Source organism: Acinonyx jubatus, chromosome F2 (genome assembly GCF_027475565.1).
Source record: "Acinonyx jubatus isolate Ajub_Pintada_27869175 chromosome F2, VMU_Ajub_asm_v1.0, whole genome shotgun sequence".
Lineage (NCBI taxonomy): Eukaryota > Metazoa > Chordata > Mammalia > Carnivora > Felidae > Acinonyx > Acinonyx jubatus.
In genome coordinates this window covers 39,409,059-39,434,205 of record NC_069394.1, presented here as the reverse complement: position 1 = coordinate 39,434,205, position 25,147 = coordinate 39,409,059, and the positions used below count along the sequence as shown (strand labels likewise).

The 25,147-nt window shown below is 39.3% G+C and overlaps 1 protein-coding gene across 5 annotated transcripts in view; it reads left to right on the top strand.

Annotated features, from left to right (window-relative positions):
• CPQ (carboxypeptidase Q) overlaps positions 1-25,147 on the top strand; it is a 483,553-nt gene that overhangs the window by 397,746 nt on the left and 60,660 nt on the right. The window contains exon 8 of one of the 5 annotated variants that reach the window (XM_053208530.1): positions 17,365-17,492. The exons of the other annotated variants lie outside the window; for them this stretch is intronic. Within the exon in view, the coding sequence (XP_053064505.1) occupies positions 17,365-17,459 (95 nt within the window). The 3' untranslated portion in view covers positions 17,460-17,492. Of the gene's footprint in view, positions 1-17,364; positions 17,493-25,147 lie in introns of those variants that run through there. 5 annotated transcript variants of the gene reach the window in all.

Sequence of the window (25,147 nt, the reverse complement as noted above, 5' to 3'; positions counted from 1 at the left end):
AAATGAATCACCACCATATTGAAGAAAAGAGGAAGTGACCTACAAATTCTTTAGTTTCTTGAAGAGGAAGGAGCAGCTTGAGGAGCTTGGAGAATTCTACAGGAGAGAGGAAGTTGTTAGATCCTAGGCTCCCATTTCCTTCAAATGAAGAAAACAGGATGCATGAGCGTGCCTCTTCTCCAACATTAAATTTTGCGTTGGTTTGCTATTAAACTCAAGGGTATGTGAAGGAAGCAATTTTAATTGCTTGGCACTTTAAAACCCTGTTCTACTGTTCAGTGGGTTAGAAATATTTTGAAAATTTGATTGCATTTACAGCCATGCAAATTTACCTGTAATAAATTTCTGCTGTAGGCCTAAATAATCTGTCTTCTAGAAATGAACATATAAATGCAACTATAGAATGCTCAGAAGGGCAAGGGAGGCCAGTATTTATTGATGACCTGCATGGTACTAAATGCATTACATTCACTATTTTATCCTCTCTTCTTAATGTCCATATGAGTAGATACTGCTATTTCTATTTTACAGAGGAGGAAACTGAGGCTAAGACCCACTAGGAGCCCCTACCTAACTTGTATGAAGTGCAGTGCAGACCCGCCCCAGCTCTGTTTGACTGCAAGCCTGTTTTCCTTCTCAGCTGTCTTTACATCCCTGGGGTGATGCTGAAAACAGTGAGGAGTGGCAGCTTCTTAGTTCACGGAGGCTTTGCAATCAATGCAGCCTGATTCATCGAAGACACACACCCAGCTTCATACACACAAATCCACTTGGGGCCTGATTTATCTGGATTTGTGTCTAAATTATCCCATATATCAAATAATGCTAGATACTCTCTCCAATTTCTGCCTGGTAGCCAGCTTAAAATGTCTCAAAACTCCCGCTGTTCAGAGCAATACTAAGAATGTTGTCTTATGTTAATCAAGTATACACTGTGCTGTCTTGTATTAATTAAATTTATGGTACCTAAATCAAGAATCCTTCGGGTTGGCTTTTGAAGCATGCTCTGTCTCTGGCATGGGAAGAGCCTATTTTGAGATTTTCCTACACAAAAGTAAAGAGCCACCATCAGGTATTGTTGAGAGCCTTTTCAACTGATCCCCAAACGTAAGAGGAATCTAGCTTCTCTGGAAGTTTTTAATAAATCTCATTATCTGACCATTAGTCAAATGCCTAGAATATGACATTCCTTCATTATTTTTTTTCCACTTATGGTTTTGTTTAAAGGCTCTTTTGATGTTGTTTGCCCCCAGGTAGTGGTAAATGACCATGATTGCTAATAGGCTGGTTTCCACCAGCTAACAACTGCCTCATAAATATTCAACAGGGGCATTCTGTGCGAAGGGCTGGGGAATTAGGTGACCTGCCAAGTCTTTCCACATCTAATATCTATGATAATGGCTGCAAATTACATGGGACAGAAGGAATGGTCTTGCACTGTGAAAAAATGAAGGGAAATCAAGACAGCCTGTGGCTCCTAGCTGCAGTAGTCAGCTTGCCTGGCTGAGAACACCTTTCCCAGGCGCTGTTCACTGAGGTTGCTGCCTTTCAACCCTGCCTTACAGCTGAGGGCTAGGGTGTTCACCCCTGCTTAACCACAGTCCTCACCACCCGGAAGAGTCGAGCAGTCTTTTCTCTTTGTTTTAATCTTTTGTTGTAATGGTAATTAGCATTACACCTTGAGTAGTAAATTAAGAAATCCAAAACAGAATTTTAAATTTAAAAGGCTTTCCCACTAGGAATCCAGTTGCATTAATTCTGTGGACTGAAGGTAAACTGAATTAGCTGAGTGTGTGAATTCATTACCTTATTCTAATCCTCAACATCACAAATGCAAAAGGCTGTCATTAAATTTGAGAACTGACAAGAACTGGGATTTCTCAATATGAGTGTTGAAAGATTAATTTGAAAAGATCTCACTAAAAAATACAAAAGTTTATTGCTAACGTGGGATATTTTATATCCATAGTCTGTACCTGGTTTTAAAAAGTGCCCCTTTGCAGTACCTGGTTTAAAAAGAAGTGATACATCATTTAGAGCACTTGATCAAATTTTAAATTGAAATACCTATAGTTATTATTTTGTCCTGGTGATACGTAAGCACAGTTTATAAGATCATATTGGAAATTTCTTTGTCATCAAAGGATATTTGATTTCCACTTATTAAACATTTTACATCCAAACAGAAGTTAAAAACAAAGAAAAAGAAAGAGAAAATGAGCTCCACCGCCCCCCCATCCATTCTTTTCAAAATAAGATTTCGGAAAAGAAAGTATTTACTCCTTTGACAATATCTCATTACTGTGTATTTGTGGTAAAAATATTAGTGGTAAAAAAGAAATGGTACTAATGAACACAGTGGTAATAAATTTCACACAAGTATAGTTAATTTTCACCAAACTAGTTGCCAAGCTGGTAGTGGGGTAAAAATGGTACATATTTCATTTTTGGTCAGTGGCATTTTAATTTTATAAATAGCCATCTACCTTGATTTACACATCTGTAGCACATTTTAAACATCTGTGTCTAAGACGACCATTTGGGAAAAGGAAGCAAAAGGTTCGCTGGCTTCACTTAATACCTCTTGTCTGGTTCTCTGTACTGCATTCAACTCCCAAATGAGATTTTGTAAAGAGAAATTGTATGCAGTTTGCTTACTTATTATAGAGTGAATAACCTAGGATGGCTTTTTACAAGCCAGCATGTGATTTTACTGACTTTTCAAATGTTATGCAACTGTTGAAGAACTTAAACATCGGTTCCAACAGTGAAAATTAGAATAATTGAGATCAAGCGCTAGAGGCTGATGGTTCTCTTAACTCTGTTACCACAGGAGCCCTTCACTCCCTTGTGTTGCATTTATTAGTTTGCAAGAGATTTTTGCGTTCAGAACATAAGACCTAGTTTTAAAAATGCTACTTGGGGTTGCGGGGGTGCCTGGCTGGCTTAGTCAGTAAAGCAAGTGACTCTTGATCTTCAGTTCTAGCCCCACATTGGGTGTAGAGATTGCTAAAAAAAAAAAAAAAAATCTTTAAAACAATACTACTTTGAGTAACTGACTGGTTTGTAGCATTATTTTCATCCAACTTGATTAATTTTAGCCATAGATCACTTAAAAGAACAGCTTGATTAAAACTATTAGAAAAGGAATATATTGTTTAGCCATAAAATATAAAGTCTAAGCTATACGTGAAATAACTTTTAAAGGTAACCCTTCTATGGAAAAAGATAGTATGGGGTGCCTGGGCAGCTCAGTGGGTTGAATGTCTGACTTCAGCTTGGGTCATGATCTCAAGGTTCATGAGTTTGAGCCCCGCATTGGGCTCTGTGCTGACAGAGCTGGCTTCGGATCTTCTGACCCCCTCTCTCTCTGCCTCTCTCTCTCTCTCTCTCTCAAAAATAAATAAACATTAAAAAATTTTAAAGATAATAATTTATAATATTACCACTCCCAAGATACGTAGACAGCCATTGCTATTAAGAAAATCACATTGATTCTGTCTACCCTTGCTGTATGTCTGCTTCTTTCCTAAAACCACAGTACTAGAAGCAATTTTAATGATCCATGATATAATCCTTAGTTTTCCCCTTAAACAAGACCAGACCTAAAGCCATTGATTCTAACATCAGAATGGTCTACTAGATCCTTTTCATTTGCTATTAGTACAGGGGTATCCCCTCATCCCCCATGAGCATAAGAATAGCAGTTTTGTTGCAAGATCTGGAAAAAAAAAACCCCACATTGAAACCCTTACTGCTGTAGATGTATTTATTTTGTAGTTATTAAAAGCTAAGAGGGCTCCTTCTCAAATTTTTGCATGATGATTCCTGAATGAAACATTTGCCACTTTTTCCTTCTCAACACTACCCTAACCCTTATGTGTATTTAACTCAACATCAATAGGGGTTGGGGGTGTTGATCCTTTCTTTAACTTTGGCCTTTTGCAAACACTTACTTACCCTGGACCAGTGGTATTCAAATAATATAATTAAGAATCTCTTGTAAAGCCTGTTAAACTTAGTACAGATTCCTGAGTCCCATACTAAGAAACACTAATGTAGTAAATCTGGGTTGGGACCCAGAATCTTCATTTTTCTTAAGTTCCCCATAAGTCCCCTTATGACTAAGATGTAGGATGTCCAGGAACCATCCTTTGAGGAAAGGCAGGGGTTCTGGGTCCTTGTTCATGTGTTCAAACAGCATCGACTTACTGTAACTACCTAAGAATTGCATGATCTAGTCAGTGTTTTCCCAGATTTAATAATGTTATCAGATTTCAGAACCAAAGGAATAACAACTGGGCTACTTGGGATGAATAGCAGTTTGGTGATGCTGAGAGCACTCTAGAGTGGGAAGACCTGGGTGAGTTCCAGAGCCCTGTTGATGAAGCTTTTGCAGTGTTGAGAGACTTATTGCCATGACTCAGTTTTCTAGTGTATGAGTAGAGATAATCATCTTTGCCTTCTACCCCCATAATACCAAGACTCTGACAAATACAGAGGCACAACTTGTAAAAATAAACTAATTTCTACATGGTCCTGTAGTTATATAAGTAACAGATTTCCAGAAACCAAACACCCATAGAAAACCCAGCATTTTCCTTATGTTTTATAATAATTTCCCTTGGTTTTAAATGATGGTTTGTAAAACCACCTCCTCAGAGACTTTCTCCTTAACTTTCTACTTTACCTTCATCCCGTCTCAATTCATTTCTATAAAGATATTGAGATGGCATATTACATGTCACATTTCTAAACCACCCTCTAACTGGTACCCTTGGAGATCTTACATTTCCCACACTCAGAACCTAGAAGGTCAACCATATTTGACTCACTGAAAATAACAAACAGCTGCTGAGCTGGCCTAGAATAATGTATGGGATAAAAAGTCAGGTTTAACCACAAAAGTCTTCCCAATCATGAGTCAGTGTGTGGGTGCCTCCATATTAGACTTCATGCAAGAGAAAGGAGCTGAATGCGGGAAAGTTCTCAAGAGATTCTTTGGAATTAGGATTTTTGAAAGGAAACATCCTTGTCCACCCTCACTAGAGTCACCTCTTTCATTTCTTTACCCACCTCATTCTTTTCAAACACTGTGTACACTTCACATCAGACCAGAGTGCCCCAAGAGTCCCTATAACTTCTGCTTTGTCAAAGACCAGGAAGGCATATGCAGTTGAACAAGGCAGGTTTATTACTCATTGCAGTGGGAGAGGACATACACCATGAGAAATCATGGGGCATCTCAGTCAAAGATGTTAAAAAGGACTTGAGACATTTGGGTTTGCATTAGGACAGAGTTTGAGGTGGGGTCCAAGAAAGCAGGGATTTGCTCTAGATTGGGTGTTCTCAGGAAGAGGTACAATTCTGTAGCTGGATATCTTAATCTTATCTGCAGGAAGGGCAAACCAGGAAGAGTATGTTTTTTTGCCATGAACATTTCAGGTTCTCTTTGTAGGTGCTGTGTTGTTTTTTTTTTTAAGATTAATTTTCTGCTTTGCCATTGTTTGTTTATGATTAGTTCATCTGATCTCGAGTTGCATGGCCCTATCACTTATGAACTTGGGAAGTAGGGATTTAGGAACAGTGAGAAGGGTGAGTAGAGACTCCTCTCCATGAAGCAGTGGGTCAGTAGGGGAATTATAAGGAAGAGCAAGGGGAATGAAATGGTTTTCCAAAGTCTACTCAAGTGAGAAATGGGTGGAATGCGTGGATGGATGGATAGATGGATGGATATAAAATATCAGGCCCATCTGAATTTACTACCATCCCAGATAATCTGCAGTTATCCTGAATACCTCTGGAACCAAAATCAACAAAACACATGATTCCTACCATTTTATGATTTGTTTATGTATGTATTGCACCTATATTGACACACAATACTGAAATTATGGGCTGCTAAAATTATGAAGAAAGGCAGTTAATGGTCCAGAAAGTTTTATTCATTCATAACAAAAGGGAATATAGGCAGGCTGAAACTAGTAGAAAACCCATTACCTTTTAAATCTGTCAGAAATCTCTTGTCAGCTGTGGCTATCCTCAGAATCATAAGGTTTTTAAAGCCTATGAAATGTTCATTTTCACATAAACATGAAATGGTGTCAGGGTATGGTGGGGGGAATTCCTGTCCAACAGGCACTTCTGCAGAAATAGTAGAGAGGGATCCTTCCTCAAGACGTGTGGGAAGGAATCCAGTTGTGCCCGATGAGTGGCATAGACAACTATGGAGATTGAACTTATGCTTGATGCTTATTACCCTGGGCAAAGAGGACAGGAGTCCCTCCTCTTATCTGTATTCTTTGTAAGGACTAAGCTTCCTGAGAGGTTAAGCCACCAGTTAGAATATGAAATCTTTAGAGGCACCTGGGTGGCTCAGTTGGTTAAACAACCAGCTTCAGCTCAGATCATGATCTCGCTATTCATGTGTTCGAGCCCTGCATCGGGCTGTCTGCTGTCAGCACAGAGCCCACTTCAGATCCTCTGTCTCCCCCCTCTCTCTCTGCCCCTCCCCTGCTCATTCTCTCACTCTCTCTCTCAAAAATAAAATAAAACATTAAAAAAAACCCACTTTGCTTCTACTGGGTATAGATTTGTACATAATCCTTCAGTGGAACAAGAAAAGGAAAATAACTTAAAAAAATAGAATATGAAATCTTTAAGGGAAGCCATTTGTCTGCTTTTTCTTTGCCTTCTACTTTAAATGTAAAGGCTTGTCATAGCCAGTACCTAGAGTTCCATAAGGTATGAGGCTTCATAAAGGTAGGGAATGCCCCCTCCTTTTCCTCTTAGAAGTATGTGAAAGCCTCCTTGCTCCTTTTTTTTTTTTCTAATTTCTAATTTTTTTCAGAATGAGCATTCTGAGAACAAAACTCTGCTCTGATAACTCTTATAAAACACTTTTGTGCTTGGCCCTCCAAGGATTAAGAATTGGACACATAATTCTCCATTCATTTCTCAAGTGTCAAGAGAGAATTGAGTTTAAAGGCTCCAATTCCCTTGCAGGTTACACTGTCTATCTAGATGAATTAGTATTCAACATGGCTTTGGGAAAATCTCAGATGATTTGCAGTTTTGCAAATTGTTCAGACTCATAATGAAATCTCAGGCTGAGGAAATCACTAAACAGCTCCTGAGCATAAGCTTTTTCCTCTGATGTCCGGACGTCTTGGATCAAGTCATTCATCTGCCTTCTTTGCCTCATCTATACTCGAAAACAAGGCTTCTTGAAAAAGTCACATACACCACTAACTTGGTGCAAATTCATGGCCTCCAACCTTAGCTGGGACCTCAGTGAGGCCCCCTTCTGTATGTCCTCAGTCAGTTCCTCTCCCAAACTACCACCACTGAACTCCTCTGCCACCCTCCATTTCCTTCCTTGCTCAGCAAAAGGCAGTCCATTATCCATCTATTCCCACTCTCCCTTTTGGGTACAATAGGATCTATATTCCTTTTCTTCTCCAGGATTATGTTCTGGGTCCTCTAACTTCTACACTCTCAAGCCCCTCAAACTGGCAATTATTTCTTTTCTATAGTTTCAATTCTCTTCACTAATGTTTTCCCTTTAGAATATAGAATATTCTCAAGTCTTTTCCATTTAAAAAAAATGTGAGCACCTTCACATGACTCCATGGTCCTCCAGGTCTTTTTCTTTGCAGCCAAGCATGTCTCCAACCACTGACTCCTTTTCTCAACTGCAGTCTGAATTCCACCTGAAGCAGTCCACCAAGACTACCCACCAAGGACTCATTTGGTTTTTGGCCAAGTCAAATGGGTCCTTTCCTTACTTGATTTTCCTGAAGCATTGACACAGGTGAGCCCCATGCACATTTTAATACTCTTTACTTCTTTAGCTTTGATGCACTTCTCTTCCCTGATTTTGCACCGCCCTCTTCCCGTTCCTTTTCAGGTTCCTCTCCGTGTGCTAGTCTCTTAAGTGTTAGTATGTGATAGGGTGTCATGCTTGGATTCTTCTCTTCTTAGTTAGCTCAGTGTCCCTAAAAGAGAGCTCTGGAAGTTCCCAAATCTATATCTCTGGGTGTTAAAATCCATGTAGTCAACATTACCATGTGGATGGTCAGTAGGTGCTTAAACTCAACATGACCAGAGCTGAACTTTTATCCCGTTCTCGTTCCAGTCCACCTCTAGGAATAGAAAATTATCATCCTAGTCACACAAACCTAAAAGCTTTGCATTGACTTAGACCTTTCTTCCTCATTCAGCCCTTTCCACTCAATTGATTCCCAAGATATGCTAATTCTACTTTCAGAATGTAGCCTTTTCTCTATTCATTGTGCTATTACTTTAGTTAAGGCACTAAAACTTTCTCATTAGTACACTGCTTCTAGTTATCTTCTTAAAATGTGGCTTCCCATTGCTTTCTAGGCAAACTTCTGAGCATGGCATATAATGTCCTTCATAACCTGCCACCTGCCAAACTCTGCAGCCTGCTCTCCGACCAGATTTCCATGTGGACATTTACTCCAGCATAACACCCTACCAGAAGTTCCTTCAAAACACCAAATTATCTCACAATTCTTCCTTTCATATGCTGTTCCCTCTGCTTCTAACATTACTTCTTTCTAATCCTTATGGCTGACTTCTTATCTTTCAAGGCTTAGTTCATATACTAACATCTTAACGTGCTCATTCAGGAAATGTTAGTAATCATTATGGCTGATTGGCACCCATTCTTTATATTCTCCTAGCAAACCTTTAACATAGTGTTAATCATAGTATCTGTATATATGATATATATACCATATATATTCATAAATATATTGCTATATATTTACTATATATTACTATATATATATAGTAATATAGCATATTACTATATATATATAGTAATATAGCATATTACTATATATTTAGGAATATATATACACCATACATATTCCCATATATTGCTATATACGCCATATATATACTATATATATTATATATACACCATATATATTACTATATATTACTGTGTGTATATATCTTCCTATATATATAGTAATATATAGTAATAGGCCTCTTATTTTTCTTACCACCTAGTTCTGAACTCCACATTTTGCTTTTACTTTATCTCACTTACATTACCAACCTGGACCCTAAAGGCATTTGGGTTTACTATACCTGTTTAAAATAACAAATATTATCAGCAATTTTCTAGTGAAATTATGGTGGGGGTTGTAGTGATGATGATTATATTTATTGAATACTTACTATATGGTAGGCACTTTCTAAATGTTTTACATATATTATCTTACTATAATCTCATTTAATGGATGAGGAAACTGATAATGAGAGAGGTAAGTACCTTAGCCAAGTCATATAGCATATTAGTATTGGAGTCAGGATTTGAACACATAGAGTACTAGCCTAGAGTACAAAAACAACAGGGTAAATATTTTCCACGTACTTCATCAACCTTATTCCATTTATTACTCTTTGAGAGAGAAAGCCTGGGAAATCAATTCAAAATACTTATTATATATCTCCAATTGACCCTTGAACAACACATGTTTGAGCTGTGTGGATCCATTTATACATGAGTTTTTTCCCATAAATACAGTAGATATAAAACACCATAAATATATTTTCCTTATGATTTTCTTAATATCATTTTCTTTTTTCTAGCTTACTTTACTGTAAGAATACTGTACATAATCTGAATAACATACAAATTATGTGTTAGTTGACCATTTACATTATTGGCAAGGCTTCCAGTCAATAGTAGGTTATTAGTGGTAAAATTTTTGAGGAAGCAAAAGTTATATGCAGATTTTCAGCTGCAGGGGGGTTTGGAACCCCAAACCCCACCCCTCATTGTTCAAAAGTGAACTGGACTTTGTGATTGAATTAGGCCTTTGAATAAAATATAGCCCTTCCTTTAAGTTTACCACCTAGAAAGGGAAATAAGGTATGAACATACCTTAATAAGTAGACCAGGTGGGTGGTGGGTATTGAGGAGGGCACCTTTTGGGATGAGCACTGGGTGTTGTATGGAAACAAATTTGATAATAAATTTCATGTTAAAAAATAAGTAGACAAAATATGATAAATGATAAAACTGACAAGTGCTATGGAAATCGAAAATAACTTGCTATTTATTTGATATCTTGCATGTGGAAAATGCTTCATAAATTGCATTTGATTTAGAATTTACATATACAAATGTGCACCCACATTTTCTAGCAATCCCCATTTTCCAGTCCTGCTCTCCTTTAGGAATCAGAGGGTTCAGTGTCCCTATAACTAACACAGAATCGAATGGTTTCTGTATTAGTTAGCATATGTAATGTTGGCAGCTATAACAAACAGCCCCATCACAATGACTTAACAAATAAACATTAGTTCTCGCTCATGACACAGGCCAGTGGGGATCAGTATTTGGGAGGGGATGTTGTATACTACACAGTTATTCAGGTAATCAGACTTTTTCCATCTACTGGCCTTGATGTGCCCTAAGACTTTAGACACTTAATGTCTTCAAATGACACCTCTGTACCTCTGTATTTGGTCAAACAATGAAGCGGGGGAGAGAGAGAGAAGGAGGGAGGGAGGGAGGGAAGGAGGGAGAGAAGGAGAGACTTGGAAGATTACAAGAGAGGTTTTTACAGCCAGGCTTTGAAGTAGCACATGTGACTCCTGCCCAAAAGCCATTGTCCAGGACTAGTTGCGTAGCCCTGTCTAGGTGTAAGGAAGCTAGGAAATGGAGCCTTCTTGTGTCTCCAGGAGAAAAATGGTTTGGTGAACACATAGCATTGACTCTATCACAGCCTTTATCCTCTTCATTATTCCAGTTATTGTATTTTTAAAGTTTCTCTACTCTTCTCTCTCAGATATCACTGGGGCCTCATAATAGATTGGTGGAGAGAACATGGAATACACAAATAATACAGTCTTCCCAACTTTGCACTGCCCACTTTTTTATTTTATCATTTTCTGCAGCTGCTTTCCATTCAATTCGGCTATAAAACGTTAATGAGGCAATCACTGTCCTAGGTCCTAGGGAGTCAGTCATGGACAAGACAGTCTGTGCTCTCAAGATGCTTAGTGTAGTGGGGCCAGTCATAACATCAATTTCAAGAGGCCTTCTCCAATGCCTTTTTCCCTCCCAGACTGCTTCTAGGTTCTTGAGAGAGAAGGTGTATTTCCCTCTCCACACCAGCTCTAGACATTAGCTCTCTATAGAAAATTTTTCTTATTCCTCCAGGGTCATTATGTTTTTTAAGATCTTTGAGAAACATCTCTAGAATTAATTTTGAGAGATAAGTCTAGATAGCATTACCCAGTGTTATACCCCTGCTTAGTACTAAGATTCTCTTTAGATTGTGTCGTAAGGCATGACACAAATTCACTGTGTTCCTTGGCACAAGGTGAGCTCCTATACTATCTGAGTGCATCTGGCTGTCCTCTGGAGGAAGTTTGATCTTAAGTAGCTAGAAGAGTTGGCAAGAGTCTCTTCACCTGTCCTCAAATAGGGAAAAGGGATATTTATGCAAATCGGGTCCTAAAACAGCCATTGGTATCTCATGATTCTTCAAGGGAGACATGCAAACTAACTCTGTAACATGAGGGGTGTGTGTGTGTGTGTGTGTGTGTGTGTGTGTGTGTTTGCAAAATTCAGGGAGAAACTTTATGGAGGAAACTGCCTTAGGCACATTAAATATATAAGTTTAATTTAACACAGAAACCAAGTATTTTTTAAACCAAGTTTTTAAAACACCCGAGACACTAAATTTTCTATGATGAATTCTCTGGAAGAAGTCCTAAAGCTCGTTCTCTGATTACTTCCTATCAGACTTGGAAGGGAACGGTGTTTTGTTTTGGTGAGTTCAACTCCACCCTTGTTCATTTTGGTTATAATAAAAAGTTTTAAAATATGTTTTTCTGAGCAAGTGATTTTTCCTAGTTCTAAATTCTCACCACCCTTGAAATGTTGTAAGTACAGCTCCAGTTGTCCTCAAGGAAAAGATCAAAGGAAGGAAAAAACATATTAATGAGCACAGTAATTCAAAACCTCTTAAAATGTTGTTCCCATGTGTAGTGGGTCTTTCCGGGCATATCTCTGAGAAATGGATATTTTGGATCTTGATTTTAGCATATACAGGAAACCAATCCCCAGGCATTTCCCCCTTACAATTCCTTTACAAGTTCTCACTTAGAGAATTCCAAAAGTACCTTACTCAATGGTAATGTAGATTTCCCAGTGTTAAAAAAATTAGAGGAGAATGGAGTGAGTTGGTATCTCAAGTAAGTTTACCTGTCTAGTCACCTGATATTAGCTACCTATATACTTACACCACCAGGGCACCGTTTATTAATTTAGTGATAAGCTACACAACATTGAAATTACATTGCTCCTCCATAGACAGAGAAATCACAAGTGGAGTTACCATTGCAAAGGATCTTAAAAATCCAGATGTAAATACTAAAAGCAGGAACCCCAGCTGTAACGTAAACTCCACAAGAAGAAGCCTTATTCACTGAGGACCTTCAAGAATTAGTTGTTTAACGAATGGACATCAAACAGCATGGAGGAATATATCAATAAGTATTGAAAATGTAAGCATGGAAGGAGTTCAGCAAGAATAGCAAAAATGTATAAAGATGGCAGAGATGAGGGGAGCCATGAGGAGTTGTAGACCTCAAATAGGTGGAGGTGAAGGGGAGGCAGTCTGAGCTAGGAAAAAAGAAGAGAGAAGTAGTAGAGGGGGGGATTTCTCATGGGGCGATAGGGAAATGGGTTTATCTCAGGCCAGAGAATCACATGGTGATGTAATAGAAACCAGGCAGATCAGGCATGGGAGTATGGACTTAGTCACAGTGTTTGGGGTTTGTGTCCTAGCTCTGCCATTTATTCAGTAACCTCACTTAATATCTATAATTTGGGAATAATGCTGTAGAACATATATTAAATAAAAATCAAGGGGCACTTGGGTGGCTTAGTCGGTTAAGCGTCCTATTCTTGACTTTGGCTCAGGTCATGATCTTGCTGTTGTGAGACTGAGCTCCATGTAGGGGTGCCCTGGGCATGGACCCTGCTTAGGATTCTCTCTTTATCCCTCCCCCTCTTCCCCTCCCCCAGTTGTGTGCTCTCTCTCTCTCTCTCTCTCTCTCAAATAAGAGAATTTAAAAAATTATTTTAAGTCAAGTAGGGGTGCCTGAGTGGCCCAGTCCATTAAGCGTCTGACTCTTGATTTTGGCCCACGTTATGATCTCATGATTCATAAGCTTAAGCCCCCTGTTGGGCTCTGTACTGACAGTGTGGAGTCTACTTGGGGTTCTCTCTCCCTCTGTCTCTCTCTCTCTCTCTCTCTCTCTCTGCCCATCCCCTGCTCATTCACGCTTTTTCTCTCTCTCAAAGTAAATAAACATTTTAAGAAATCAAGTAGATATGATAGATTAAACAGTTGCAAACTTGAGCTATTTAAAAGATGGTATTATTATTATTATTATTATTATTATTGATGAAAACAATATTCTGGGTAGCCTTTTGATTCTGCTGGTTTTCTTATAATGGGAAATTTGGTTGATAGAATGACACCACCATATGTTCCTGGGAAGAATAGGTAAAAAGATAAAACCTAGTGATTGCCTATTGGATAATTTCAAAACAAGTGAGAAAATTCTTTTAACATTCCTAAGTAAGTTTTAGAGGTGATTTTAAAGTTAAATTTGTAATTGATTTAAATTATTATGAATTGTATGCATTCATTTCACAGAATTATTATGTGGGAAGTAAAGGCCCATTCATTCACTGAGCTGATAAAGAAACTTTATTAGAGTAATACCCAACAACACTTGTGTTAAGGAATGTTAGAGCTTTATTGTCTTTAATGATTCTTGGTGCATATAATATTCCTTATCTTCAGAGAACTTGATGGACATTTGATTTGAACTTCTTGTCAAATACATTCTTAAATTAAAGTCATTGTTTTTCAGTATGCTTAGAAGCAAAAAGTAAGATTTGCTGGTTGTCAGTTAGGAAAACTATGGAAGAAGCAGAAGTGAAAACTGCATATTCATAGCATATAGTTTCAGAGATGATGGCATGGTCTTCAATCTGGGCAGTGTGCTCTGCCCACAGTTAATTGTTTTGAAGGTTTCAGCAAATGCACAGCACTCCTACAACTCCCCTATTCTGAGTCCAAAGCTGACATCACTTAATCAATCACACATTCTTTCCAGCTGAGTCTTGATTTGGCCATTAATTCTCTGCCATATAGGGTTCTAGAAGTCAGTTCCAGGAGGTCAGAGATGGCACAGGCAAAATGAAAACTTACTATCCTGGAGTAAAGGTTGGCTTTACAAAGTTTCAAACAAAGAAGCCCCCTTATCACTGCTAATGGCCTGCAAGTATGTAAGTGGGTATTAGTGCACATGATTAAAATACACAGATGCAAGCCTTACGTGAAAGTACTGTCTTAGCCTTCCTTCCCACATATTGCTTTCTTCATTTATTTGGCCCTATTTATTCATTTGACTGGTGATTCTCTCTCTCTCTCTCTCTCTCTCTCTCTCTCTGTCTCTCTCTCTCAGATATTGGATGTTAAACAGGGGGAAAGGTATATAAACCTACTTCCTGCTTTTCTCATCTAGCTGTGTGCATCAGTCAAATCCTGTTCCCTTTTATTTATTTATTTTTTTTACTTTCTTTAGTGTTTTTATTTATTTTTGAGAGAGAGAGAAAGGAAGGGAGAGAGAGAGAGAACACGCACAATCGGAGGAGGGGCAGAGAGACAGGGAGACACAGAATCAGAAACAGGCTCCAGGCTCCGAGCTGTCAGCACAGAGCCCAATGCAGGGCTCAAACTCATGAACTGCGACATCATGACCTGAGCTGAAGTCGGTCGCTTAAGCGACTGAGCCACGCAGGCGCCCCTTAAATCCTGTTCTGTTTTAGAATCAGTGTGACCATTTGAGCTTTTTGTTTGTTTTGAGAATTAAACTGCACTCAAACTGAAAAAAACTAAGAAGGATGTGTTTCTTTCTGGGTTTTCAAAGCCACTCCCAATTTCAAGAAAGCTGCTGGTGGAATTTCTTGTCTCAATTCTGATAGAAGTTAGAAGCTAAGAAGACCTTAAAAGTGAAACACCTAATTCCTAAATTGTCCTCGTCCAACCAGCAGGTCCTGTTAGAGTTAAGTTACCCTTTTCCAGAAGCACGGAGGGGAAGAGGGAAGAGGTTCTGTGATAGGAAAAGTGGGTGAGGCCAAGGTTCAACCTCAGTATCCTGTGTGTGGCTGTTCCCCTCTGTTCAACATATAATTGAGGGACAGCTGCTCTGCGACACTGGTGACACATGTCCTTTCACTTACCTCCTTCCACTCACCATCCCAAGGATTAAGACTCTGGTGTTTTTAGTCGGAACGTGATTTCAGGCCCAGACGGACCCGAGTTCAGGTATTAGCTATGATTTGAAGTTCTAAACCTCTCTAAATCTCAGCTTCCTTGTCCAGAAAATGAGTAGATTAAAAATAGTCCCTTAAGGGACATCTGGGTGGCTCAGTCAGTGAAGTATCCAATTTCAACTTGAGTCATGATCTCAGAGCTCATGGGTTTGACCCCCCGTTGGGCTCTGTGCTGACAGCTCAGAGCCTGGAGCCTGCTTTGGATTTTGTACCTCCCTCTCTCTCTGTCCCTCCCCTACTCTCTCTCTCTCTCTCTCTCTCTCTCTCTTTCTCTCTCTCAAAAATGAACATTTAAAAAATAATGTTAAAATAGTCCCTCAAAAGGACTTCTGGGGAGGATTAGGCTAGAACATCCGATAGAATTCCCAGCACCATGCTTAGACATCGTAAGGGCTGAATGAATACTACCTAATTTACATACTATTATTATCACCAGTACTGCTTAGCTGACTGTTTCCTGTCCCCTCTGTAACATATTACCATAAATTTAGTGGCTTAAAACAACACAGATTTCTTCTCTTACAGTTGTGTACATTACATATCAGAAATCAGTTTTCACTGGGATAAAATTAAGGCATTAGCAGGGATGTTGCCTTCTGGGGGGGGGATCTGAGGAGAAAACCCATTTCCTTACCTTTTGTGGCTCCTATTACCTCATGACCCTTCCTTCATCTGCAAATCGCATCAGTATAATCTCCGCCCTCCCATTACATCACCTTCTTCCCTGACTCCTATATCCTTCTTATAAGGACCTTTGTGCTTACATTAGATCCACCCAGATAATCCAGTATAATTTCCCAATCTCAAGATTCTTAACTTCATCACATCTGCAAAGTTCCCTTTTGCCATATAGAGTTAACATTCATAGGTTCTGGAGACTAGAATGTAGACATCTTTGAGGGCTGTTTTGCAACCTGCCACATTGACTAATCAGATTACTAAACATCATTGGGATAATTTGTTTCATATTGCTATGGTGCAGAGTCGTGAGTATAAACTCTTGAGGACATGAGAGCTTGAGATATTAACCAAACAAACTGTTTAGAAAACTTAAGAGTTTTTTCTGTAATATCCACTCTCTCCTTTTCTCTCTACTTAGGAAAAAAGGAAGATGCAATTCAAATATGTAAAGTAGGAGAACAGTACGACCCTCAAATGCAGATATACCTGGGTTCATTTGTCTAATTCCACAACCTGGTAGCTGGCTGGGTTACTTTGGGGTACATTCCCCCAAAATATTCTCTGAGACAAGGATTTGAGACAGGTAGTTTATTTGAAAGGTGATTCCAAGAAGCGCTGATGGGGACTGAGGAAATGAGTCAGAAAATGGAAGGAAGCTAATAAACAGTATGTTATTGAGCAGGCTACTCCTGTAAGCCTCTGAGTGAACTTTGGGATCTGGGAGACAGTAGAACATGCCTCAGAGGTAGCCAGTTTGGAGGACAAAGCTTTCATCATTAGCCAAGGGCTGATCCAAGGGCCATCATCTCCAGGACTTCTAGCCTGCTCCACTCCCTGAGAGATTGTTTGTAGTAGGATGCCGACATCTAGTGAAGAATGCTGAGTGTCATGGGGCCACAAATGGGGCACTGACCACATCTGCTGACATGACTTCTCTGAACTTTAGCCCCTCCTCTGAAAACTGGGGACAATGCTACTGACTCTGCAAGGATTCTGTGAAAATTAGCAATCCTGCGTTAAAGTACCTAGTAGTGTGTCACACATGATAATGGCTCAACAACCGGTAACTCTTAAATAATGATAATAACAAAGGTTTCCCTTTAGTTTCTGCTTATAAAATTCATTTGCACTTGGAAAGATCCTCAATGACTTCTGAGCCTCAGATTTTTATCTCTAAAATCAGAGAGGAAGGTAAATGTTATAGTTTACCATCCATTGCATATTCCCAGGATTAGTAATCTGATTCTGGTTTGGTTTTCCTTGTCCTTTGACACTAGAATTTCCCTCTGGCCTCTGTGTTTGTGATTGTCAACTGACCTGGACTGATTTGGTCATGGATGACCCTCAGTTTCTTCTTGGTAAATCTTGGTAGGCTCTGAAGAAGTTTTGAGGTAAAGGTTTCCTACTTAGCTGATAACTTCACTACTAGGTCACAACGAACAGAAATCTCAGGCAAATATATAAACACATATAAAACATCTACTCAGTAAACACTTATTAACAAATAAACCCACACACAGAGTTCATGTGACCATTTCTATAGACTTGAGTCTGTTCTAGAACTCTATAGTTTTGGTGTTCTGACCCCAAATTTGCACAGATTATTCACTGAGGCCATCGTGAAGATTCCAGGGGCAGGATCTGGACACCCTTGTGGCCAGTATCATCAGAAATCCAGGATCTTCCGGTGCTCCTCGCTGGGCATAGGACTATTGAGAGATTTAGCCAAGACCATCATCCCTGAGGCTAAAGGCCACAGGCATAATTGAATTCTTATGCCTTTGTGGAGCAAGTGTGGGGAGTGTCCCTAAAATATTTCTGCCAATCCACATATAAATAAAATGAAGAGTTTCAATTTCACTAATGAGAGCCCATTTCTAACATTCACCAAGCTACATGACAGACTATTAATTTCATCAATGAAAAAACCCATTAGTGACTTTCAGTTATGTTAATTAGCAAAGCATTGCTTATGGATTGAAATAAAGAAAAGACAAACCTGTGTAGCTAACTGGAAAGACCACCCCTATGTTGTGCTTTCTTGATTAGAATGAACCCAGCACCTGGTTATAGCCTAACCTAAGTAACAGCCACATAGGATCACACTGCACATATTGACCTATTCTTTTATTGTAGTAAAATATACATAATGTAAAACTTACCCTTTTAACCATTTTTAAGTATGCTATTCTTTAGAATTTATGTTGTTATCCATCACCACCACCCATCTCCACAACGTTTTCATCTTCCCAAACTAGGAACCCATAAAAGAATAACAATAACTCCCCATTCTATTTTCTCTGTGAAGTTGACTACTCCAGGTCCTTCATGTAAGTGGAGTCATGTAATGTTTTTCTTTTTGTGTCTGCCTTATTTTACTTGGCATAATGTCTTCAAGCTTCATGTATCTTGTAGTATGTGTAAGAATTTCATTTCTTTTGAAGGCTGAATAATACCCCATTGTATGTATATACCACACTTTGTTTATCTATTTATCCCTCAATGGACATTTGAGTTGGTTCCACCTTTTGGCTATTATGAATATGCTGCTATGAACATTGATGGACAAACCTATTCTGAAGTATTTTAAAGGAAAGTACAGACATAACAATCTGCTACTTTTGTTAGGAACCTAAGAAATTAAGCATATAACATGAGCAGAGTATTGGCTAATCCTTAGTTTTATTGCAGTTTAGTAAAGCACTTGTAACTTCTTCACTACCCTAGTACAACAGAAAACATTGGTTTTATGAATCTTCAAAATAAGATTTTGGAAGAAAACACTTTGAAACTCCTGATTTGGTATCATAAGACTGATTTTATATTTCATTTCCAAAATAGCTTTTAAAATATCATTCACTCTATGGTTATTTAATTTCCTATATTGTACTTTTATTCTGCCAAAACCACATGAATTTCCACAGCTATTCGGTAATTTTGTTCAGTTTCCAGGATGCAGTTGCATAAAACCTTATATTTTGTGACCTCAACCTTTTCATCTGTGAATGATAAAACGTTCCCTCATCTTCCTCACCATTGGAACAGTGAAATAGTTGATAGATTTATATTAGCCTTCTTCTGCAAGACCATGAGGGTGGAGAGTGTCTGTCCTGAATTCTGATGATAGCCACAAATGAACTGAGTTGGTTACGTATTGGCAGGGACTGGAGGTTTAGATTTTATGCAGGAAAGATTGCTTATTTCCCCAATTTATATGCATGTGTATATGCATTTATAAAATCAAGGATGCCAAGGATTAGGCATTGTGCTTCTTTACAGGGTACACCTGCCAGAAGGCACCTGTCCAGACTTCTGGATCTTTCCTTGGTATGCTGGGAAAGAGGTGGTTTTCCTAAGTGATGAGTTCCTGGGTTCTGCCCCTATCTCTTCCAGTGATAAACTGCAAGGCCTTGGAAAAGTTGGCCTTGGACTTTTGATCATGCATTCATTAACATATTTATATTGAGCACCTGTACATCAGGCACTCTGCCTGGTGTTTAGGAGATCTTGGTGAATGAGACAAAGTTCCCTGCTCTCATGGCACTCAGATTCTAGAGCTGTTCTTGATATGATAGCCACTAGCTGCATGTGGTTATTTAAATTAAAATATAAATTAAAATTAATTAAAATTAAAAATTCAGTTCTTTAGTTTCACTAGCCACATTTTTTTTTATAATTTATTGTCAAATTAGCTAACATGCAGTGTATACAAGGTGCTCTTGGCTTCGGGAGTAGATTCCCATGATTCATCACTTACATACAACACCCAGTGCTCATCCCAACAAGTGTGCACTAGCCACATTTAAATTGCTCAACAGCTCAAGTGCTACTATATTAGACAATGCAGATATAGAACATTGCCATCATTGAGGAAAGTTCTATTGGATGATGATAGGGGAATGACAAATAATAAATAAGCAAACTATAAAATATTAGAAGGTGGCAAGTGCTATGGAAAAGAAAAAAGTAGAGAAGAGTAAGGGGAATTAGGAGTGCCAGAGGTAGTTAGAGATAGGCTGTGGTATTAAACAGGGTGGTCAGATGAGAAGATGAGATTTAAACAGATTTGAAAGAAGTCAGGATATTAAACATATAACTAGGAAAGGAGCATTCTAGTGGACTGAACAGTCAGCACAACGTGCCAACTCAGGAACATGCTTGACATATTCCAGGTACTACATGGAGACCAGTGTGGCTGGAGCTGAGGGAGTGTGGGAGAGAATGTGAGTAAGATCAAGGACTAGAGAATATAGGGCTAGATACGACTTTGGCTTTGACTCTGAGTGAAATAGGGAAACCACTGCAGAGTCTTGAGCAGAATGACATGGTCTGTCATACTTTTTTTAATTTTTTTTAACGTTTATTTATTTTTGAGACAGAGAGAGACAGAGCATGAACGGGGGAGGGGCAGAGAGAGAGGGAGACACAGAATTGGAAGCAAGCTCCAGGCTCTGAGCCATCAGCCCAGAGCCCGACACAGGGCTCGAACTCACAGACGGCGAGATCGTGACCTGAGCTGAAGTCGGACGCTTAACTGACTGAGCCACCCAGGCACCCCTGGTCTGTCATATTTGAATGGTGTCACACTGGTATTGAGAATAGTCCAAAAGCGAGAGCCATGAGAAGGCTATTGGAGTATTCCAGGCAAGAGGTGATTGGAGCTTGGACCAGGGTGCATTAGCAATGGAAGTAGTGAGTAACGGTCATGTTTAGGATATATTTTGAATGTAGAGCCAATATGATTTCTTGATAGGTTACAAGAATAAAATATCATTCCAATGAACTTTCAAGTTTTTTGGTTTAAGAAGTTGGGAGTTGGAGTTGACATAAACTGCGATGTGGAAGCCTGTGATCAGAGCAGCTTTGGAAAAGAAGGAGTTCCTCTGGGGACATGTGAAATCTGAGATACCTACTAGACATCCAAGTGGAAATGTCAGGTAGAGAGTACAAAGCTAAAGAAGAGGTACAGGCTGGAGAAATCATTTGGAAATCACCAGCAACATAGCCATGCACTGGATGGATCATAAGGACTGAGCCCTGGCAATTCTAGCATTAGGAGGTTGGTGATAAGATAAAAGGAGGAATCAGCAAAGAGGTGAAAAAGAAGACATTGAGATTTAACCAGAGAGAGTGGAATCTTTGAATACAATGAAAGAAAGTATGTTGAGGAGGAGGAGGGAATGATCCCTATGTCACATGCTGCTGGAACACCAAGTAAGAGGAATGAGAACCAATTGGTAGATTTAACAAGGTGAAGTATTGGTGACCTTGACAAGAGCAGTTTTATTAGATGGTGAAAGCAAATACATGGTGCAATAGATATTGATGACACAAATGTGTTTAAGAGAGAACAGGAGGAGAGAAATTGAGCTCTTGACTATAGACCATTCTTTAGTGGAATTTTGCCACAAAGGGAAATATTTTTTTAAGTAATCCTTTCTTGGTTATAAGGGTGCACCCTTAATATTTATGGGGGAAAAGAATAAATGGAGATGTAATTTAATATTTTCAGCATGTAAAATGTATAAATTAAGCTAAAAAAAACTATTAAATAAAATGTGTTCCTTCCATTACACTGACAAATATGCTTTCATAAGGACCTGGAAAATCAAGTTCAGATATAGAATTCATGGACTTTGGAGTTCATGTCATAACTTGGTGGCACAAGGAAAGGGACTGTGGTCTAAACCCCTTCCCTTCCCAGCTCCATCCCATACTATGAGGAGCTTTGTCTGCTTGGGTGGAGACACCTCAGCCTTCATGTCCAAGCTCTGGCCACACACCCATAAGTGGCCGTCCCTTGAATATCAGTCAAGCCTAGGAGTGAGTAAATTAGCAACATGGTCCACTCTAGGGAAGACAGACCCAGTTCAGAGGACTGTGAGCACCCTGTAAGGGTCTAAGGGCCAGGTGGACAGAGAACTCTGGGGTATGAGGTATCCAGAGAATGGTCTACAATGCAGGGACCATCAGCTCTGGGTAAGCACTTCTTGTCCCAATGGATGCCTTACCCCATAGGAAACTTCATGGCTGGAGAATAACTAGAATGTGGCCTTTGAAGGCACGGAGCCAAGGGCAAGGATCCTCTCACTGGCTCTCTGATCTTGTGGAGAAATGGAGTAGAGAAAAAGATTTTTCAGATAGAGAAATAATGTGTTTATTTGCTTGTGAGAACAGTCCAGTGAAGAGGGGAAAAATTGATGATGTGGAAGAGAAAAGAATGACCAAAGCAATTCTCCCAGTAGGCAAAAGGGGAAAGGATCTAATGCATAAGTATGGAAATAGGCTTTGGGATAAGCTTGAAAAGTTCTTCTATGGTCATAGTTAGGAAGGCAGCGTATGTGGATGCTGATGAAGAAGTTAGATGTGGTGGGAAGGTGTGGAAGTTCTCATCTCATTGATCAGTGCTCATTTCTAGAAGATGCCTGATTAGGAATACCTTGCCAGCATCTATTTCAGGTCAAAGTTGTCTTTCTTTTGTTAATTTAAAATTTTTTAAGTTTAATTAATTTATTTTGAAAGAGAGAGCACGAGTGGGGAGAGGGACAAAGAGAGAGGGAAAGAGAGAATCCTAAGCAGGCTCTGCAGCAGCAGCACAGAGCCCAATTCAGGGCTCAAACTCACAAACTGTGAGATCATGAGCTGAGCTGAAGCCAAGAGTCAGACACTTAACCAATTGAGCCACCCAGCCACCTCTGTTAATTTAATTTCTATTTAAAATCTCGCTAGCGGGGCGCCTGGGTGGCGCAGTCCGTTAAGCGTCCGACTTCAGCCAGGTCACAATCTCGCGGTCCGTGAGTTCGAGCCTTGCGTCAGGCTCTGGGCTGATGGCTCAGAGCCTGGAGCCTGTTTCCGATTCTGTGTCTCCCTCTCTCTCTGCCTCCCCCGTTCATGCTCTGTCTCTCTCTGCCCCCAAAATAAATAAACGTTGGGAAAAAAAATTAAAAAAAAAATCTCGCTAGCAATTCACTGTTTTTTAGTACAATTAGTACTTACATTCCATATTGCATAGCTCTTCACTTGCATAATTTCTTTTTCATGAGGAAATCGAGGCACAGATAGGCAGTATTTTGCCAAGAGACACACAATCAATAAGTGGTAGAAACAGTTCTGCTGACATTTCCTTCTGATTCATGATACACCAAAATGCTCCCCTGGCCTTTTGAATATATTTTTTGATATAGGAATCTGGGAGTCCTAAAATAAGAATTTTGATTTTTAAAATCTTGAAGAAATTATTCCAATAAAAAAAATCAATGAAAGAAGTAAAAAGATGAATAAGAACAAAAACTTCCTTTCTTCTCATAAATTGAGGTTTTTTTGGTTTTTGGTTTTTGGTTTTTTTTTTTAGGGGAGTGGGGGTGGGCAGAGGGAGAGGGAAAGAGAGAATTTTAAGCAGACCCCATGCCAAACAGAGCCCCACACAGGGCTTGATCTCACTACTGTGAGATCATGACCTGAGCCAAAATCAAGAGCTGGACATTTAACTGACTGAGCCACCCAGGCACTTCTAAATTTCATTTTTTAAGTGTCAAAACGTGCAACTTCTTTTCAGATATTGAAACTTATAACATGTTGTGCCCTCTGTCTAATGCAATCATTTTCTGAATAGTCAAGTGATTTCAGCAATTACTTTTGTGCACCAAATCCTACCCCAATTGGAAGGAAGGCTGTGGGAGGGCACTGATGTAAAGCTACTTGTTTGTAAAATGAAGATGAAACCACTTATGTGTTACTCATAAAGATTTGATTAAGATCAACTTTAAAATACACCCTCAAGCATTTTTACCTTCATAGAATAAAAGAAGTTAAATACAGTAAATAATATAGTATTTAAAATAGTACTTTGTAACAAAAGTTCAGATCAACTTCCTGTTCACCTAGGGAGAAAGAGAAATTTGTCAGTGGGGACACTCTGCCACATTTTCTCCAGGACTTCAGCCTTTTCCTCAGTCCCTTTCTACACGTCTTCTGCCATCATCTATAGTGAATCCAACTTCCATTGCTGAATGTCATCACCATTCAACCCATCCATCAGCATAACTTGGAACTCATTATCGTTGGGAACTGCTCTCCTTCAAACATCTTGAGTAGTGAAACAACCTTCACTGATGAACACTACCTTAAACTTACCAAAGTTCTTATGCCTCCTGAACCTTTTCCTCTTCTTCCTGACTTCCAGACCCTTGACCTTTTTGTAATCCCCATGGGTCCTGCCCTATCTAACCTACACTTCTAGCCATGACCCATTTCAAGCATGTTCTCAGTAGCCACCATATGCTTTCATTCTCCATGCTTTCCAGTCCCAAGCCTGGGCAGTTATCTCCGTTATCAATCCATGCTGTATAATTCTCAGAATTTTCCATTCATCCCAGGAATATTCTCTATAGCACCCTAAGCTCCCCAAGCTCCAGCCCTACCTCTGTCACTTCCAGTGAAGATCTCTCCTCCCACCATATTAAGACATTAGAGACAACATCGTGAGCTCTCATGATTTTCTTCTCCCCAGCCCTTCACAGTTTTACTCAGTCCTTCACCTTCCCTCCTGACAGAGAGTCCACAGGTTCCTCCATCTTTCTAAGTGTGAACCATCCATGTCTACCAGAACCTTGCTCTATAAATTATCTCCTCTTTTCAATGTTTCCTCCTCAGTGATTCTGCCCTTTGGCCTACAAACAAGCTACAAACAAATTAAAAAAAAAAAAAAAAGTTCCTTAGGCATTTTAATCCCTTCAAGTTATTATTCTTCCTGCCTTCTCTTTCTTGGTGAATCTTATAGAATATATAACCAGTGTTTTCTGCTCCAACCTCCCCACTCACTGTAACGACCTCAGCCTACCTTTCGTGGCCAACATAGCCCTTCCTGAGACCCACAATACACTTTCCCACCTCCTGACCTTTTATCTGTTTTATCCACCTGAATCACCTTTCCCCTAGCCTCTCTATGAAGCCTGCTCAAGACAGCATTTCCCTGAAGCTGTTCTTTACCCAACTCCTATATTTTTTTCATGGTTTTACTGAAATAGAATTGACATACAATGAATTGCCACCCAGTTTGGT